The sequence below is a fragment of the Eurypyga helias genome, unplaced genomic scaffold (assembly GCF_000690775.1).
Source record: "Eurypyga helias isolate BGI_N326 unplaced genomic scaffold, ASM69077v1 scaffold1665, whole genome shotgun sequence".
Classification (NCBI taxonomy): Eukaryota; Metazoa; Chordata; class Aves; order Eurypygiformes; family Eurypygidae; genus Eurypyga; species Eurypyga helias.
The window spans coordinates 116,560-137,469 of record NW_010253186.1 but is presented as its reverse complement, the minus strand read 5'-3'; the positions used below and the strand labels follow the sequence as shown (position 1 = coordinate 137,469).

At 41.1% G+C, this 20,910-nt stretch overlaps 1 protein-coding gene across 1 annotated transcript in view; it reads right to left on the bottom strand.

Annotated features, from left to right (window-relative positions):
• Window positions 1–20,910, bottom strand: part of LOC104510348 (sodium channel protein type 5 subunit alpha-like) — a gene marked incomplete at its 5' end in the record, with an annotated part of 128,857 nt that overhangs the window by 5,799 nt on the left and 102,148 nt on the right. Inside the window, 3 exons of the mRNA XM_010152567.1 lie at window positions 467–520; window positions 7,081–7,362; window positions 13,495–13,617. Of these exons, the coding sequence (XP_010150869.1) occupies window positions 467–520; window positions 7,081–7,362; window positions 13,495–13,617 (459 nt within the window). The remainder of the gene's footprint in view (window positions 1–466; window positions 521–7,080; window positions 7,363–13,494; window positions 13,618–20,910) is intronic.

Here is a 20,910-nt window from a genome sequence, read left to right as displayed (position 1 = left end):
AGGAGCTCCTTGAGTAGAACGCTGCTTGCAGAGAAGGCACTTACTCAAGGTAAGTAGGGAGGGTTGAGTATGTGCGTTACAGAATATAATTCAAACCCAGCGCTCTTACAGAAGTTTTATTATCAGAAGTTAGATCCCTGGAAAATATGGCAGTCCACAGGGAGAGTGGGAGAAACAGAGAGGACAATTTAGGATTTTTGGTAGACTCCGTCTCACCCTGGACGTACCTCTCTGTGCTGGGAGTTGTGCAGTACTGATAGATAAATCATTTGTGTAGAACAGAGGACTACATTTGTTTTAATCCCAGGGTCCTGACCTCTCAGTAGCAGCTGCAGAAAATGAAGGTCTGCAACCGTCTCAGAGGAAGACAGGGTCTAGCAACCTGCATGTATTTTGTTGTTAAACACCATGCATGCGGCACAAGTCAATGCAAAAGGAAACGATTCATTTCCGTGTAGCGACCTACCTCTCGTGAATCCACCGCTGCATACATAATGTCCATCCAACCTTTAAATGTGGCCTGAAAAAAACCCACAAGATACATAATGAAGCATGTTAAACACATGTATCTTAAAATGATGATATAATCCCTGTGATGAGTTTTCAAAATCCAATGTTGAGCACATTCTTCACAGTTAATGAATTGCCTTTCCTTTAAAGCAATGCATATCCACGAGTTTATGTTTATTTAGATACTTAAAATAATTCCAGAATGGTTTTCTCCTGGATTCTCTCATTCATGTTTCCTGATTTTCTGCACTTGCAGGGATAAAACAGAGGTTTTAAAAAGAGATTTGAAAAATGAGAGAAACTGCTCAAGTTTTGGCCCAGCTGAGATGGGTCCTATCCATATTGCTTGCTCAGACTGATGGGCAGTGGCTGTGTTGCAATCCCACTGAAGCTTGGTTTCTTGCCTCTTTTAAAACAGGGTAAATCAAGGCAATGTTAAGCCCAGGGAGTCGCACAACTCACAGCTGGCTTAAAAGGAGCAAAGGCAATCAACACCTTCTGTGAGCCTGGCCCTGGAAGGTCAATCTGCTTTGCTGTTCAGAGTTGGCTGTTTTTTTGGTATGAATTTTTTTTTTTAAATCAGGGCTTTAAATTATTTTTTGAATTGTTTAAACAAGGAGAGATTCCACAGAAGTCAGTGTGTCTTACTGGAACCTTCAATGGAGAAGTGCAGTGACCAACACTCCTAGGAAAAACAGGTAGGATTGATTTTTATTATTTTGTAGGAAAAACATGTAGAATTGATTTTTACTATTTTGTAGCAAACCCATGACTCTCTGCTCTCAGTATATGTCTCTCATTAGACACAGCCTGATGCCAAACATCCCTGGCATTAGGTCTGACCCTGGCCTGAGCCGCATTGCCTTTATATTAGTACTCTGGGGTTGTTTCTCATTTGACTTCTGTCCCATGTAGACATACCCTGGACTTAAAACCCGGGTGAGCAGATAACGGGGCATTTTTACATTTATCCATTTAATCAGATTTACACTAGCATGCATTAAAGACCCATGCCCAATCTTTTTTTGCATCGTACTGACACTTAGGTTGAATTTTGTCCTGGTGTGTTGGCATGCAATTCCAGATAGCACTAATAGCAATTTGGCCAGTGGTTCCCAGGAGGATCCCAGGCATTTGTGTTGAGCTAGTTACATCCAGCAATTTTAGAAATGCTCCATTATACACTCTTTATTATTAAATAAAATCTTGGAGGTAACACTGCCTTTCCATTTCCCTCTGAAGGTTACTGAGCCAAAGGAAAATGATGTGGAAGAGGTCAACCATATTTCTCATGAAAGTGTATATAAAATAATGTTTGAAAGGTCGCATTCATACCTCAATCATTGGATTTCCTCTTTGGAACAACTGTTCCATGGTACTGTGTGTTAAAAAACACTTCAGATGTAAAGTGTTTACAGGAATGATCATCAGTTTTATTGAAACCAGTAATTATTTGAACCTGTCCTGCTGATCCTCCTTGCCTGTTCTAGTATTCTGCTGTTCTCTTTCTAATCTGATGAAAGATTTTCTGGTGTCATTACAGTCACTTGCAGCTTCCAGCTCAAAGTCCTGTTCAGGAAGGGTGGACAGGATGAAACAAGAAATCCTTTCTCTGTGGCACAAAATGATATGATCTTAGCCTGTACTTTTGTCTCACTTGGGAGGAAATCTTTTCTCTTGAGTAGCTGTTTTACCCCTGAGTGTGTACCACAGACATGAGAGACTCTACAGCAAGGCACAGTGGTTTGCAGTGATAACAGATGATGAAGTGATCTAGCAAAAATAAATATTAAGGGAATGAAGTAATGTGATTTTCTGTTTTTCCCAGTTGTCCACAAGTAAGAGAATTAAAAAATCCACAGGGTTTCTGGAAAGCATCCCTAGACACTTCATCTGCAGAGGGTAGAAGATACTGAGAATGAAAGAAATATAACACTGGGGAAAGAAATTATTTATCTGGAATTAGTAACCACTTACACTCTGGATAAGGAAGTGACAAAATCTTCATGGGAGTGTTTGTGATATTATCCTGCCTGGAAGCTATCCAGAGAAACACCATTTTCTCCTGAAACTGTCATGTGATGAGATTATCTACTGATAAACTCATCTTGGGATGGGATTACATTTTGTTATTTGACTGGTGGTTCGAGCTGCAATGCAGAAAATGAGTAGGGAGGAGGATAGGTGGGATGGCACTAGCTGCCCTCAAACCATTCATTGTATAACCAAATGGTACCTTAAAATAAAACAAGCCTTTAAATCCGCGAGCGGTTTGGGGTGGGTTTTTTCCTAGAAAAGGACTGCATTCATGCAATAAAAAATGGTTGCATTTGATGGCAAAAATACTGGTCTTTGTATTTCTGAAGTGTTTCTTTAAGCATTAATTTTGGTGAGATAAAATTCTGAGAGCTTAACCAGAGCCACCAACAGTACAGCCAAACTGCACATATTTAAATTAGCTATGCCAGCTCCACTATCTGCTGGCTTTTCTGGGGATTTTTTCAGTTTGTTTAATTTCATGATAGCAGCAATTTTATACCGAACATTTGTTTTATGTTTATTTTGCATTAAGACGATTTACTGGGAAGGGCATCACCAAGCTTTGGCCCCACCAGAGCACCCAGAGGTCTGCACTGCGATGGGCTATGGGGGCTTCAAGGGCACTGCATCTGCTCCCTTTGAATTTCCACCAGTGATTCTTCACAGAAATACTACTTACTCCTGATCTTTAAACATATGGATAAATTCAACCTGGCACACCAATTCATGTTTTGCTCAGAAGCACACTGATGTTTTGCACATTTTGCATCCACAATGAAAGCAAAATCTAGCACTACAGCTTAGAGGAGCGCAAGATATCATGTAACTCACTAACTTTAGACACACGCCGCTGTCTCATGACTATTTTGTAGCTGATTTATGAGCTCAGTCATGACTTCGAACTTGGCGTAAGGGGTTGATTTAACTTTACAGCTCCTGATTGCTGTAGTGGTCTAGGAGTGCCCCTGTTCCCATTCCTTATCTGGAGTCCCAGAGTGACAAAGAGTTGTAGGACATATTAGAGGTAAGTCTGCTCCTGTCTAAGGAGAACTTCTCCAAGCAAGCCAGATGCTGTGTGAGAGACCACTTATTTTCTTGGTGTTCTTCAGTAGGTTGCTGAAATGTCAAGATACGTTTAAAAAAAAAAAAAAAAAAAAAAAAAGTGTGGAGGTGGTCATAATGTGAAGGGAAGGATTCTGAAAGGGAAATGCAAAACTCCTACTGGAAATTCAAGATGTTTCTTTGTTTAGCTGAAATACAGATTTATAGAACATAGGTACTGTGAACTGCAAAGCAATTCTGGGAATACAGAAAAAGCATTACTGAAGCACTGGGTCGTAGCAATAATTTTTTCCTAATAGATTAAGGTGTTAAGGGTGTTAAATCCCCAGAAGAGTGAATCATCCTTCTTGCAAATTAAAAAGTCATGATAATAAAGATCTTTTCCTCCGTGTGAAAGAGGCATTTCTCTTGCTTGTGGAGTGAGCAGAGACTACCTCCTATTTCAGTAATCTGTCCTGAGACAGAACATTTGTTAGCTGGAGAAACTTGAAACTTGACTGACCATTTTACATTAATGTTTTCTTAGATTTGTTAATTCAAAGTGGTATCTTTAGACCAACATGATGTATCCTAACCAAGGTAGGAAAAGAGCAAAGGATATTTGAGGAAGGTGTCATGAAGTTCTCAACTACATTGTCAGAAGGTTTGCCTCTGGATAGTAGTAAGCTTTAAAGTTTCCAACTTCTTATTTCTTTCAAGGATGGTGTAAAAGGGAAGAGAGCACATTAGGCAGACAGATCTATTTCCCATATTTCCATCTGGATTTTCAAACACATTCAGGCATCCAAAAGCAACTTCAGAGTCCTTTAAAGAGTCTGTTGGAGCAGCTGAAAATGTCAACAGTCAAAAGACAATCCCACTTAAAAGCTCATATTTTGGATCCCAGAGGGTTGTAACCAAAATGCTTATCTCATCATCACTATGCACTGTCTCAGCGTGCACAAAGATGCTTCGATGTGTCTGTCTCTTTGGGCGAGCTGAGCTGCTAAATGATCCCCTGCAGCTCCTATGGTAGTTTGCTCATGAAATGCCACTCCATAGGGAGGATATTTGGTGAGGAGCACCTGTAACCAACGCTCCTCGGCTGGAGTCTGGCAAAGGAGATCCAGATGCTTGGGCCCCTTCTCTGGGGGTGTCATCTTTACACTTTATTGCCTAAGACTGTCGTTAGCAGCAGACATTCTGGAAGAAGAAGCCAGCACCTGCCATAGAAACTGAGCAAGGTTTTAGGGTTCCCTCAGTTCCTGCCATAATCGGTTTTTCCAGCCTGCACAAGCTGTATATTTATGGCACTTCTTTTGTAATTCTGCAGCTGTAAAACCTACTTCTCTGCTACCCAACACAGGATCACAGTTTTGAAAGCAACCTGCAGGGTCATCAAGTCCATTTTCATGTGGAAAACAACAGTACTAGACCATCTCCTTTCATAAACGTGCTGAGATCCACCTTACAACCAGTTATGTTTTTGCTGCCATCACGGATCCCAAAAGAAGGCAGTCCCACCTGCTGAATACAGCCAGTATCACCAGTGCCAGCACCTGATGCTGCGGAACAGGAGAAGAGACTGCTTCAGGATACTCCTTAGGCAATGCCAGTTTATGAAAAGTTACAGATTTTCAGAAAGCTGGAGCCTGAATCTTACGAAAGGAATTATGAAGGAATAACTACTACTCTGATGGAGTTTTTCCCCAAATAAACTAGGCAACTGTTATCTAGTCGTGGAGGAGATAAGAAGCTTCAAGTAAGACACAATATTTTAAACCTGGAAATTTTTGCTCAGCTAGATGATGTTTAAATAAATACAAAGGAAACACTATATAGAATGGAAAATCTAATTAAAGACATTCAAAGTGAATTAATCTACCTTGCATGGGTGAGCTGAATATCATAATTACATGCAAAAAGATAAAAGCTCTTGTTTTCAGCAAGTTCAGCTTTAGGTCATGGAAAGAATCAAAAGTGGCTGTGTCCATTCTAACCTTTCTGCTTTGCAGAGGGTGTGAAAGAAGAGACTTGATGGACAGAAGATCTCAAACTCAAGTGTATGTGTACCAGCAACAGAGTACATAAGGATAAACATTTCTGCAAGAAATGAAAGCTACTTCATGGAGCTGTTCAATGCATCTGTGAGAGAGAAAAAAAGAGATCTGGCAGAAAGCAAATTTGCTTCATGGGAAGGAGAAGGGCTGGCAGATCTGATGGAAGAAATGTGAGAGCCTCCAAGAGGCTTTCCTCTTGGAAAGGCAGGTGGGTGCCTGGGGCAGTACCCTACTGCATTCCAAATGTTGGAAGTCTATATGTGACAGTTGAATCAAGCTCCCAGCATGCACATTTTTTTTTTTTCCCAGAAGCAAGGAATGCCATTACTTCAAGAGAGTAACCTCCCTGTCCAGGGATGTAGTGAGGGATTTGTTTCTCTCTGCATATATGAAATGCAATGCAACAAACACTCCTACTGTGTATCCAGCCCTTGTCATCACTAGGCTTCAGAGCAAATTAGGAACAACTGCAATAAGTATCATTACCACTACTTCACACGAGGACCCCACGGAATTGAAACACAAAGCAATTTGTCTAATATCACTCAGCAGTCCAGTGGCAGAGCCTGGACAAGAAGATGAAGTCTCCTGTGGCTCTACCCATTAGGCTGTGCTGCGTCATAACACAGGAACTCTCTCTCCATACAACACATTTATCCATGGTTTACATTTACTTCTGAGAAAGGTTGTAAAAGTGCCTTACTTCTGTCTTTATAGATCAAATATTGCCATCATATTTGAGTCTCAGTAGTCTCTTCTCTGATATGCTCTTGCCACGCTTCCAGAGACACCTGGCCGTATGAGGTTACGGCGATCTGATCACCACAACGTTTCATAGTTAGGTTCAATCTGACTCATTACATTTAGCAGGTGGAAATGAGTTGCAGAACCAGAATGAGAGGCACCAGTGTCCTTGTCAAACATCTCCGTGCAAGTAGAGTAGAGGACTGTAAATTGGGAGTCCTCTGTAACTCCAGCTTTATGCGATAACTTCAGCTGAGTAACTGAAGTTACTCAAAGTTCATTTTCTTTCCCCAGCAGGGTATAGTGAAATCCCAGGCAGTTCAGGAAGGCCAGCACAGCCTGCGTGAACAGTTCTTCATGGACCATGACTTTTTGTGTCCAGAACTGAACTTTGCTCCGGATTGCAATATTGACAAAATGGTCTTTAACTCACTTCAACAGCCGAATCGCCTCCCAGAGAACTACCTTAGTGATGCACCAGAAACTCAAATTAAGACCAGAATCTCCCATTAATACCTCTAGGACAAATGAACACACCAAATATGACTCTCTAATTCTTGAGGAAAGGCATTCCCCCAGTAAGTAAGTCTGAAAAACCCAGAAAACCCTGAGCCTTGAAGCTGATGATTTCAGTAGGAACAAGCAACATTTGCCCATTAGTTTAGTTTCTGGTGGTCACACTTACCACTTGTAGCAGAGCCAGGTACCCAGCACCAACATTATCAAAGTTAACTTTAACTTTTGTCCAGTAAAATGTGCCTGACACATTATAGAGTATACAGTCACTCATATTGTTAATAATTTTAGAGTCTAAAGGCATATCTCCTTCTGTCTTATTAATGCACTTCCCAAATTTCCCGGCAAACAGGTTCACTCCCATGATACTAAAGATGAGCCAGAAGATGAGGCAGACGAGGAGAACATTCATGATGGAAGGGATGGCTCCCACGAGGGCATTTACCACCACCTGGGGTGAAACAGGAGATTAAAAACAGGATTAATGCCAGCACTTATACAGACCGCTAACAAGCTGTTGTGAACCCTTGATTAACTAGGTTGAACCTTTACCTGGTGATTGGTGGATAACTACAAACTACCTAAGGAGCCAGATCACCATTGAAGGCTTCACACATGATTATTATTTTTTCCTTTTCTAACTGAAGAGCTAATCTGTTGGCATCCTACCCATGGGATGATGTTTTTCTCAAGAAGAATCTTCTAATTCAGGAGATCTTTGAAGTCATCATGACCTCTCAGATCCTACTGGATAATATGCTTCAGTCAAACGACCTCTAATAACCATATGATTAATTGAAAACAACTGGGGTAAATCACACTGTCTCAAAATAGAGCAAAAGAGATTTCTGAAATCTTTTACTGAACTCAGGTCTCCATAGTCCTTGGGATGTGAACTCTAGCTGTGATAAATTCTGGTTATTTAAATAACTGATTGAGACATACTGTACTAAGCTGACTTGCCTGATCAGTATGCATGATTAAAGCAGTGAAACCATTCTAATTTAACAAAAAATGCATTGTTTTTTTCCTGTGACATGCTGTAAAGTTCCTACCTACCAATCCAGACAGGGCTGCACACCCCTACGTAAAACCATACATTTTCTGGGGAAGGGTCACTACCACAAGATGTAGTTTTCCCCTTGCTACGTCAGCAAGGTTTTCCCACATTCACAGCTTTTGGAGATGCTGTCACTGCTCAGTTCAGGCAAAGCTGCCTGACAGCATTGCTGCAATCAGCCCCACTACATGTATCTGTCTCCATCTCTGTCTCATGCTTTGGAGACTAAAATCTCGTCAGCAGACACTAAGCTCTTCCTCTTCTCCATCCACATTTCTGAAACTGAGACAAGGTGATATTGATCCATAAAAATTAAATTTTATTGAATTGTGGAGCCCATTATGGAAAATGCCAGCTCTTGTTTTCTCTCATATTAGTGTCCAATTTTCTGACAAGATAATAATGTAACATTTGTTTCTCCATCATTTTTGCATTGCTGAGGAAGAAAAATACCCGGAAGAATGAAACACTTTTCATGCATGTATAGCAGCAGATTCATCTACAATATACAAAATTATGTAGATCTTTCAAAATCCAGATTTGTATTTTGTGCCTTTATGAATGAAACTAATTTTCACACAGGAAAAGCTGCTTGACCAATTTTTTTTTGGTCTGTATAGGCCCACTTCTGATGACTTTACAATTTCTTTCTGATTTTATCTTTTAGTTTGGGATGTTAATCAATTTCTAATTTCATTGTTTTAAGACAAATCTTACTGTGTTAACCAAAACAACAAATAATTTCCGAATCAAGACCTTTTTTGCATATAGTCTCAGCTGTTAATAAAGTAGCTTTCATTTGCTGCTATGCAAGACAATATTTTTGCTCAGTTTTAATCCATGCAGCACTAAAACCACGGCACCTGTGTTACATATAACGCCGAACCCAGCTCCCACCCACAAGCCCTGTGAGAGGACACAGACATCCAGATTTCAGCAGTGCAAGGAATGGCCATGCCTGCATCCTGCTTTTTTCCTTCTGCCGAGTTACGTTCAATGGCTTGTAGATAACAAAACACGACATGAGGCTGGAGCAAATCCTGTAACACCTCTCCGAATGAATTATTAACAGGGGGTTTCATGCTTCTCTCAACGCCTCTGCTCTTACACCAGCGGGATGCCATTCGGTCTGCTGGAAGCACTCCTGAACTGCACTGAGACAAGGGAGGGGACTTAAAGACCTGAATGCATAAAAGCAAGTTACTGTCATGAATGCATGTTAAAAGTTCAGCTGCAATCCTTGCCATGGAAAGGGCGGAATTTCTGCTGCATCTAGGAACAGCAACATATACAGCCATGTATAAGAAAGGGTTTCATACCTCTTGCTTTCCCTCAATGACTTTATAGGTGAAACCACATTCCAGGTGAATTTAAGCATAGCCTAGAAACTGAGCCACCCTCTGCCCTAATCCACAGTGGTGCAAACCTATAGCTTGTAGTCCAGCTATAGATTTGGTTGCCTAGCTCTCCTGATCTCATGGGCCACCTTCTCAGCTGAAGATGATTCAGATTTTAAATCCAGAAATAGACTTGCATGATGTGTTCATCCTCCCTTTGCTACAGCAGAGCTCAACGAACTACCTGCAGTAATTCCAGGCCCAGGCTATAACTCCTAGCCAAACCCAGACACAGATTTTACAAAGACACCTAATTTACAATCTCATGATTTGAAATAACAAAAAGGAATTTTATTATTAGATAATCTCTTCCTGGTGAACTTTGCCCTCACTGTTAGAAACAAGTCCTGTATTTTTAGGTTGAATTTGTTGAACTAGAGGCACTAGTCACCTTCTCTTAGGTATTTTCTTGTATCATCCCCTGTCTCCATTGCAGGTGAGTTACCACTGTACGTGGTCTTGGGTAATTAAAAAATCAGGCTTTCTTCCTGTCATGGTTCCTTTGGATTTCTGATCATATTCATAGCTCCTTGCAGAGACTTTCCCATTTTTAACACTATTTCCAGCAGTTTGATAAAAGTCCAGCATTGAAGCACTGCCCTCTCCTTCTGCTTGATGGGTCATTTCCCTGCGTATTTAGGGATTGTAACAGTCACCTCATTTACTGGGCCTGCCCAAAAGAATGTGTCATGTGGAATAGCCATCCCAATCCCTAAGTCTGTCTCAGCTGCTGTTTTCCAAGAAACATCCCCTGGCATGACCTACTTTCCTCCACACTAGGTGTACAATGTGTGTGGTTTTATTAAAATGCATGTTGTACAATTGATCTGTTTTTCACTGTGATCCAGATCAGTCAGTATAATTCCCTTACCCATAATTTCACTTACTACTCCATGCACTTTGTCTGTTGTCAGCAAAGATTATTATATTTTCTTCCAGATAATGTTAAGGTCCAGATTAAGGACAGTTCTTATTCTGAAGGATCCCTCACTCAGAGACACTCATCACTGAATTTACAGTGTCATTATTGTTTACAATTACTTTTTAAGATCCATCACCCATTTTAAATTAATTTAAAATATGTTTACTTGGCTTGGTACAAAGCTCGTGTTTTCATCACCGTGTCCCATGGTATCAGATTCCTCTCTGAAATTTAAGGATATTATATCAGCACAGTTACCGTCATCAGCATAATTTGTAATCAAATCAGAGGACCATATCGGTTTTACAAGAACTATTCCCATGAAATCATGCTAACTAGCATTAATTATGCTATTCCTTTCCTGCATGTATCTTGTAGCAGCCTCACCATGACTTTACCCAGTATCATTTTCACATTAAACGGTCTATCACTCATCCTTTAAAAGTACTGCTATAACCTCCCTTGCTGGGAAGAGAGTTGCAGGGCCATAGCACCGCTGAAATTCCTGATGGATAACCAATGATGAGACATGGGAGACTTCATCATCTGGGACAGGCAGGCCTAAGTTAACTTAGTCTGGGATCAAATATGGCCCAGAAAGCAGCTGGTGAGGCAGGGTGGTTGCATGTGTGTGGCAACCCCAAGGTCTGTAGTAACTATCAGGCAAGATACTGGTCTTACTGGAGCCTTTTTTGGGGACAGAGGGGCAGGATGGCAACAGTTTAGATTTATTTTGCAGACCTTTCATCTGATGGGAGCTGATAAGGCTTGTGTCAAACTCAGAAAAGCCCCAGCCTCTTTGAAGACAGGGAAAAGACTGGAGTCTGAGAGTAACAGGTCCTCTTGGCCATCCAAGTGCTACTCTGTGCCTTTGCCTCAGGAACAATTGTTTCCAAAATTCAGTTACGGCATCAGTAAGTCTCTTACTGCAGTATAAATGAGAACTTCCTTGCTCCTGTTCTAGCCAAGCAGGGATCTTCCAATTATTCAAGCAAAAGACATTATAATAGAGCAAACTATTATTATTTTCTTACTGTCAGTGTTTGCTTCTCAACATTATCATTATTTAATCCATCACTGCGCTGGCAATTTTCCTGCACATTTTGGAGCATATGAACTCCTAATAATGAAAGGTCTAAGTGTCCCTAGTCGTGTTAAGTGTGGTTAGACAAACTAAAAATAAAATGATTTGATTTTCCAATAGCACGTATTCTCAATTACACATTATCATGGTTTACAAGCTAATTCACTCCCTCTGATAGCTCAGAAAGACTGAATATATTTTAGCTGCAGCAATGGTACAGGGAAGAAAAAGGATGTTTAGTCAGGGACCAGGAGAGCCTACAAATATGACCATGTTAGGAAGGAATCTTGCTGGCCTGATAGATGTGTCTAGAACGCGTAAGATCTCCACCAAGCCAACCTGTTGCTATTCTTGGACAGAGATGCAAACTTCTTCAGGCTATTTCTTTCCTATTTCAGTCTCATTTTTCTGATGTTTTGGGTTAGTCTTCTCGCTGATTTTCAGGTTTGAATCCAATTTAGTTAAACTGATGCAAAGTCATGAGTGAACATTCTTATGTCAGCTTAGAATATGTTAAAGGGGTTTCGCTTGAACTTGCAAATCCAGCAGTAGAAGGTAAGCCTTCATAAGCCAGATTTAAATTGATTTGAGAGAGTTTGTGCACAAATCACTCTGGTAGTTAAACCAGTGCATCTTTTGCTGAAACCAACTTTTGCTTAATTTGCCTATGTTTAATAAAGACTTAGAGTGAGATCATCAGATGACATAGGAGTGAGAGCTTTAATTAACATCAGTAGTGCAACATCACTTTGTGTCAGGTCAGGATCTGTAGTTTGCTTTTGTTCTATTTTGTGAATAACCTTTAAAATATTGACTGTGCTTGCTGAAAAGAGTGTGGTGAACAAAACAATCCAGGCTTGAGTGTCCAGATGAATAGAGCCTTTTGAATATTTTTGTCTTAGTACTAACACAGAGAAGAGTGCTCTGCAACTAGAGTTGTCTGATCTTCATCCATAAAAATAATGTGATTTAGGTAATAACAAGGTCTGTGGGACAAAGTCATCGATCCCCAGTTCTGGTCATCCAGAGAACGGGTAAAGTATGGGTACAGGGTTTCCATAAATTGCTCTGTCATCATATTTCTTGGGCTATCTCAGTTGTTAGGCTCTCCAGCCTTCAGTCTGTCTTACTGCAAGGGTATTGCAATAAGAACAGTTAATTATTAGGAGCTCAGTCCATGAACTACACATTATACTTACTGATGATTCAGACCAAACTTTTGCCTACAGGAAATCTTTTCCCTTGATATACCTCAGTATGAAAGCTGCAGCATTTTTGTTGGCCAAATGAAGATATTTGGGATCATCACACAATGTAAGTTGTTTTACGTGCAATTTTGTCAGATTTGCTTTATCTTGTTATGCAGTCTGCAAGGTTAGTAGTAACCTCAGCTCATACAGAGCAGAGTTGTCTCATCATCTACAAGTCATGTATGGTGCAAGGAGTTAAAGTGGTTATCTAGACAATATTTGATCAGTGTAGGAGGTCAGCTAACAAATAAACAGGTATGCTGTGCAGGTATAGCCACGCCGGCAAAGGACTGCAGAAGGGATAGAGATGGATGCACAAGATGGAGCAACAAATACAAAGTACATGGTTTTAATCTTAATCCTGACATTCCGTATTAAAACTGCAATCTGTTCAAAGGAAAGTTTTAATATAATCATTCATTTGCTTTCCCTATCTTTAGCATTTCTAATTTTTGCTTTAATTATTAGTGAAAAAAGTCCTTAAGAACTTTCCCAGTCAGTCTCATTTTAATACATGTCAAAAGCAGGGAGCAAACTTGTAGCTTGGTTATTCCCCTGATACGCCTTATAATTGAGAGGTAATTGTTAGCCAGATGCTTCCTTGGCCAAAAAGCTGTTTTTTAAAGTGCAATATGATAAGTTAGGCAGCAGGATTAGTTTATCATTAAATCCACCACAGGATGAAGCTGTAATGGTACAGTTGCAAGCAATCAAGACAAAAGAGGGATTTTTGATTCTGTTTTTTTGATATAGCACTATCATTCATTTCCTTTGGCTGACAACATAAAGACAAAACCACGTGCCACTGTTCCCTGTTACATGCTTGATGTCACACAGTGGAGGTTTGGTCGATGCTTTGCATATGCTTACCCGCATCCCTTCGAATCGTGACAATGCTCTTAATGGCCGCAGGGCTCGGAGAGTCCTGAGGGATTTAATGGGACCCATCTCAGAGTATCCAAGTGTATTGGCTATGAGGCTTATTAAAGAGACCTGAATGGAGACACAAAGCAAAAATCCAATGTTAGTACAGTCCCACCATTTTCCTTCTCTTCTGACTTTCCTTCCTGAAAAGAAACAGCTGGTTAGTTGGAAACATCTGGAACAATGGAAATAAAAAGCAACATTAAATGGAAGCCACTAAATTAGACCAACGCAGAAAAAAGGATTTTTTTTTACATCCACACATATACAGAACTTTTACCAACTCACAAACCCTTTGTTTCCACTTAACGCCAAATTTAAAGAAATACACACTTTCCAAGTTGTTGGTGTTCTTTTGAGTAAGCACACAGAAATCCTCTTCATGTCAGCTTGCACAAAGGGGATGAGAAAGATCACCATTACAAAACCATTACTCTGTGGTTCCCATATTGTAGGTTTCCTGAACACTCCTCAAGGTGTGTGTATCTTCCACTATTGAAAACATGATGAGTCACGTGTTACAATTTAGGACTTTCTGGATGAAAACAACCTGTAAGATCTAACCATTTCCAGCAGAGATAAAAGATTTTAGCATTACCATTCAATTACCAATCCTAAACTTACTGATCAGAAACAAGTCTTCTAGGTGTCTGATAGACATGACTTTATGCCATAGACTCTAAAAGAACGATGTGCGTGACTCATTGATTATGCACTTTTTCTGGTTTCTGCACAGCTTCTAAAGGAGAAAAAACCTTGACAGGTGATCAGTGTTGAGATTTATACCTCTCAAAGACTATTTCTTTGAAATAAAATATCTATTTCCATATCTGGAGAAAGCGTGGAGGGATTCCAACGTGCTTCATGTTCTCAGACTTTTGTAGTGCCCAGCTGGTCAGAAATGTGGACGCTATCAGGCACAGGACTGGGGTCTGGATGAATTGAATGGCAGTGGAGATTACGAGGAAGATAAACAAACACATGGCACAACAGAGTTTTGCATGTTCAAGTCAGCATTTACAGCCTGAATTCTTACCGAGCAGGGAGCGAGAAGCCAACGGCTAACACCATAGGTGTCATGCCAATTTCTATGCATTAAAAAAGAACCAAAATTAATCACCACATATTATAAAATGCTTTTTTCTTAGAAGAGAGAGACCTATGCATACTGGTCATCACTGCTCCCTTACTCCCATCTTACCTCAGCTATTTTCACAGCTCTGGTTATCACGGTGTTGGATTATTACACACTCACCAATGTAGGTGTGCAAAGCTTACCTGGAAGGAGTGTGCTGTTTTAAAGAGAGAAGCTAAGTATAATAACAGGGATTCTTCTACAGTGTACAAAAATGAGGTGCTTAGTATAAAAGAAAATGCTAGGCTCCCTCATGAAGACAGCCAGCTCTGGTGGGAAATCTTCCTTTTAGTCTTGGGGTAGGATGATTTTGATGCCCCGCATCACCCACAAGGTTTGTGATAAAGCAAGATAAGACAAGCCTGGTTCCCTAAATTGCAAGCTAGTGTCCTCTATGGAGCAACCTTTCTCCTGACTATGCACTCATTTATGTACCAGCACTGTCTGCACAACTAAGCGTCTTTGTAAATCTTGCTCAATTTGTTAAATTATTTACCTATTGATGGCTTTATGGTGGCATGCGGGTGACAGCAAGCCTAAGGGCAGGAGGTGTCAGAGACACCAACCCTGGTCTGGATGCAGTGGGCTGGATAGCTGCCGGGATAAGACAGCCCCGCTCTGTAGACAACGAAGTGGCACAGAAGCTGGCTGTCATGCTTTATCATGTCACTCTTTAACAAGGTGTGGCATAAACTCACCTCCCATGTACAGACCCAGCGGCTGATGTGGAAGGAAAGTCTTAACAAACCCTCTGCATTTTAGTGGTGAGTGTGCTATAAATATATCACAGCAGACAGGCAGACTGGATCCAAGGTCTGATGTCTTTAGGACCCTTATACACTAGGGTGTCTTCGCTTCCATCTCTAAGAAAGCAGATCTGAACCCATGACATGATCATGTCTAAGAAGTTATCTTAGTGGAAGTAATGCTATATGTTTGACATATATTCACAAGTAATGCTTCTTTCATCCAAATCCTGCTCAGTCAGTGCTCACAGTTGAAGACGAAAATCTGGATTTGACTTGAAAACCATCTTAAACTCACCAACGCTTCCAAACTGAGGCAGCACCCATTTTCTGTCTTCCTTATTTCTTACCAGCCTTGATTACATCCTGCACTCTGAAGTTGCATTAACATACAGTCCAAAGCCTTCTCCTTTCATTCACTCTCCCCATTGACTTAATGTTGCCTAAATAATGAGAAAGGGCTGAAGGATTTGTCTAATAGCAATGAGGAAATGCGCAGAATACTTATATAGTGAAGCCATTTGTCTAAGTCACCTTAAAACTGTAATATAATTGGCATTATTGGGATAACATGATGGGAATATCACTGTGGCACATATTTTTGTCGTTGCTGGAAAATTTAGTGCAGAAAATGGCCTTAACCCCACAAAGCCTTGGAGCTCCCTCTCCAGAAAGGCTGGAAGTATAAGAAACAAAGCTCAGTGATAGAAACCAAGATTTGTATGCTCATATGTTTCAAGAAAAGCTCATTCATCATTAAAATAAATGTAGAGATTGAAAAGAAAATTGATCAAATTCAGAGCACACAACACCCTTCTTCGCTAGCTTCACCCACAAGGACTGAAAGTGACACCTCAAGATCTTCAAACTGCCCTGGTTCATGCATCTGCATGCTTCCTCCCTCACATCCTATAACTCCCCTTTCTCACAAGGCAGAAATAGTTCTGTTCAAATCCTGCAAGATCAGACTTCAGATCTGAGCAAGTTACCATTTTCTTTAGAGTGCCGGCAATGTCACCCCGAAACACATCACAGGTGCTGTTGTCCTCCTGACACAGATTTACACAGCATTAGATATCTCTTCAGAGGATTAGGCTGCGAAGCTGTGTGATATTTGGCAATGATTTACAAGGCCAGAGTCAGAACGGAGTTTGAGACAAGTTGTTTAGATGCTCGGCTGTTGGTTTTGAAGGTATCCCCGTCAAATTTTATTTATAGAAGAATTACTAAGGCAGAGACTTGGCCATTTGGACTTGATTAAAAGTGACCCGGAAGGCTATTTTTAGGAAAAAAATCAGGCAGTTTTCAAAATTGGTGCTGACTGCCCCACATAATCACAGCAAAATTTCAAGTCAGCTGTTTCTGTTCCTTTTTTTTTTTTTTTTAACCTGTTACAAAGCTGCACAGCCCAGAGTTGCTCTGAGGTTCTGCTTTGTGCTCTCCTTGGTATCAGAAACTTGCTGGCACTCAGAAAACACCTCAAGGGTGAACATAACCTCCAGATCCACGATATGGCAGACATTTCTAATCTTTTCTCTTTGCAAATGGTTTTGTAGGTTTTTCAGAAAGAAAAAATGTCTCTGAACACCATGCTTTTAAAACTTCTGACTGCACTGAACACTAAAAATACCAGCCATGGAGATTGCCAGGCCTGTGGCTAGTGTTTTGAAAGCCAAACTCCTGTCATCTCTATGTCTTAGTGGCATTAGCAACACGGATCTAGAGTGCCCCGTTGCATGACATTCACATGTGTTTCTAGGGCAAAATCAAGAAGAATCAATGAATTTAGACTGCTAGAACACAGGCAATGATTTCTGAAGAGAGGCTAGCATCACTGATAATTGTTTGAAGTTATTGTAATATGTTCTAAATAGAGTAATATCTGAATTTCTTGATTGTTTTGACAATCCACTATGAGATTATATAAAAAAATGCAACAAAACCAAAACCCAAAAAAAAGTCCTGTAATGTATTTGTCCCAAGTGGCACCCATGAAGGGTCAGGTTCCCAGTGTACTCACATTGATACTCACAGCCATTCATCAGTTAACTGATCCGCAGCATTTTTTTGACTATTAAAATTGTTCACTATGAACACACAGAGATAAAGGTACACAATAGGTACATATGTCTTCATTATCTGGCAGTGACTTAAGAAATCAGTGTTGTAAACCCTAGTAAAGCTGTCGGAAGAGAATTTCAAGGCTGCAGAAAAACAATTATAAAGTAGGAATTACAATAATCCAGCTTCCTTATAGCACCCACAGGGTAAACTGCCTTTAATCAAAGATCACGGAGTCCTTTTCCCCAAGAGCTATTGCATTTATAACATTAGTGGTGTTCCTTCCTATATGCACGTATCTTAATAAATTATTAGTAGCATGCACAGGCTCCTAGACAGGAAATTATGCTGGCGACAGTAATCTGAAGGGCGCAGTCTTTGGGAGCAGTGTTTCACCTGAGTCTGAGTGTTTCCTATAGTGAGGAGGTGGGTTTGAGCTGGAACAGGGGCTCCTCCTTTGTTTTTCATGTTCCTTCCCACCAGCCTAATAGCACATCATTTCAGAAAACCAGTGAGCATCCACCGGACCATGCTGGAAGCAGACCTAAGCAGCACCATTCAAAGGCAGATGCTACTTGGCACAGACTATGTTTTTGAATTAACCCCAGATCCCCACTGAGATGAATTAATAGCAGAGCCCAGGGGACAAGAAGTTCTGCCTGGGAAATGGTAAAGATCCACCTTGGCTGGTCATATAAATCCTAAAACCCATGAGAACGAGAGCATCTGCTAAATGTCTGCCTGCTGCAGCTTGCAGCTCTGAGCGGTACCCTGCAAGCTGCTGTCTTGGGGAGGAGACCTCTTTCCCGGTTTGGGCCACAGCTTATGTTTTATGCAGCCAGGGATTTCACCAAATTAACCTGCTTGTTCAAATTAGAGAGGATGGAGTGGGGAAAAAAAGGGCATCTGAAAGGGAACGCAGCAGCTTGTAAGCTCTATGGACACTTATTTAAATAAGCAGTTTCAGCTAATGCAGGCCCCCAGTGCTTTCAAATAGCTTTTTACATGCCCCAGGAACACCTGTTTCTCTCTCTCTCTCTCTCTCCCTAATTGTGCTTTTAAAAAAAAGTAGAAGAAAGAGTGCTTGGATTACTTTGGGTGCCTCTTTTCAATCCACTCTGGTTTTTCCTGTCCATTGTTGCTAAAGATAGCAGTACCCTAAGAGCAGATACTCACAGAACAAGCGGCAGCCCAGTGCCTTTAAAGATCATAGAATCATAGAATGGTTTTGGTTGGAAGGGACCTCCAAGACCATCCAGTTCCAACCCCCCTGCCATGGGCAGGGACACCTTCCACTAGACCAGGTTGCTCCAAGCCTCATCCAGCCTGGCCTTGAACACTTCCAGGGATGGGGCATCCACAGCTTCTCTGGGCAACCTGTCCCAGTGCCTCACCACCCTCTCTGTGAAGAACTTCTTCCTGATATCTAATCTAAACCTCCCCACTTTCAATTTAAACCCGTTACCCCTTGTCCTGTCACTACAGGCCCTGAAAAGCCAGACCTGCTGTCCTAATTTGCTCCCTTTGATTTGAAAAGGAAGAAAATTAAGTCTATGCCCCAAATGCAAATGGAAAAAAATAGAGGAAAGGGGAATTTGCAAAGTTAATTGAAATACATGGAAGTTCTTGTTGCCACTCTGCATTACTGTTGGGTGAAAAGGGCTTGTAATGATGTTGGAATTCCCTTTGCACTTACCATTTCTGAGAAGACATTTGTTGTCACCCTATTTTTAAAAAATATCTCTTTGCTCTTTCACTCTGACCTGGCATTTTCTGCCATATAGACGCCTAACTGTATAATTGCACCTGCCAATCCAGAAATTACATGTTATGAATAAAGGGCATAAAGATAAAGGAAAGTCTTAAATTAGGACACTAGAGAGAGACTAAGGTGACCTAAACCAAATGCCCACCTCTGCTAGCTGTTTCTGTGAATCACAGCTTTCACATTCATGTAAAGACCACAAACTCCTTAGGGCTGCTCTGGAGTGAGTCCATGGCATGGAGATGAAAGCGTGTCTGCAAATGAGTTAATGAACAGCTTCCCTCACCGGCAGCAGAGTTCTTTCCTGCTTGTCGAGTGGTCTCTTGTATTATAAGATGATGGGCTACACAAGTGCCTAGATTAATTAGAAACAAAAAATATCTCCTGGAAAGCCTTACCCTACTTCTGATAACTCAGGCTACAAAAGGTTTTTACTTCACCCACTGATTTTTTTTTCTCCAGGACATTTCCTCTTTTTTTTTTTTCCCCCACCTAATACTCAAACTAAGGCTGTCAAACCCTGTTAAAAGTCCATCTTCTCAGCTTGTTTCCTAGACCTCATGTTGACGCTTTTTGAGGCAATGTTTCCTTTTCAGAGGGCAGCCTTGTTGCAAACAGCATGTGCCACTCCTGTTGGTTTAAATGCTTTTAAATAAATCATTCCTGCATCCTAATTGCTTCCTGGCGGTTTCCAGAAGAACCTCTTTAGTCTCGCTGTTCTCTTAATCTGTCACCTCCTCTACACCTGCTCAGGCTTTTCTAACAACTCCACTCAATTCCCAGGGCAGATGGCTGGGAATCAAGAATTAAACGTCGGCTAATTTCTGAGGGTGAGTTGAACGACCTGCTGCTGAGATCTTCATCCACAGAGACTCAAAACGGCTCAACTGACTGACTGATACACAGTTTTCCCATCCTGCCCTTTCCAAATGGATTTTCAGCTTCTCTCAGGCCACCTTTCCACTCCAGACACCTTTGCCAGACCTCTGGGTCCCATTTATCAGCACCGGGTGTGGATGGCAGAGGGATCACTGTGACTTTTTGGGGACGACATGACACTCCTTGATCAGCCAAACCTTGGCCAAGACCCAAAGTCTTTCTCCTTGTTGCAGCAGCAATGGCTGTGAGGGTGCATCTGCCTTGAAAAGACTGGGATTTCTACCAGGATTTAGAGCAGAATTTCTTCATCATCAACTACGTACTGCTATTCATCCAGATGCTGTGCAGAGACAACCTTGATTTAGGGCAGCTGAAGAGCAAAGACATCCTCCCCATAAAAAGATCTCCAAAACCACTGCACGATTCATCCTGGGGTACCTTCTTGATGCTGAATGCTGCTGTCGGAAGTAGATGGGAATATGCTTGATTATTATTTATTATTTGATAATAGCATTATAATGCCAGGGGTGTGCATAGTGACTACTGAGACAACATTTCCCTGGGGGCTTGGCCCCATTGACTCTCCCCATTTCCATCACAACCGTGGGAGTAGAGGTGCTGAGCTGAAGGGATGCTTATTCACAGGCAGGATTAGGATCAACCTTACTTACATATGACATGATGGGGGGTGGGGTGGGGGGAAGGGGGTGCTGGGAGGAGGGGAAAGAGAAAAGGGGTGGAGAAAAAAATTACAAAAAAGCAGTTCAGGTTGTTTC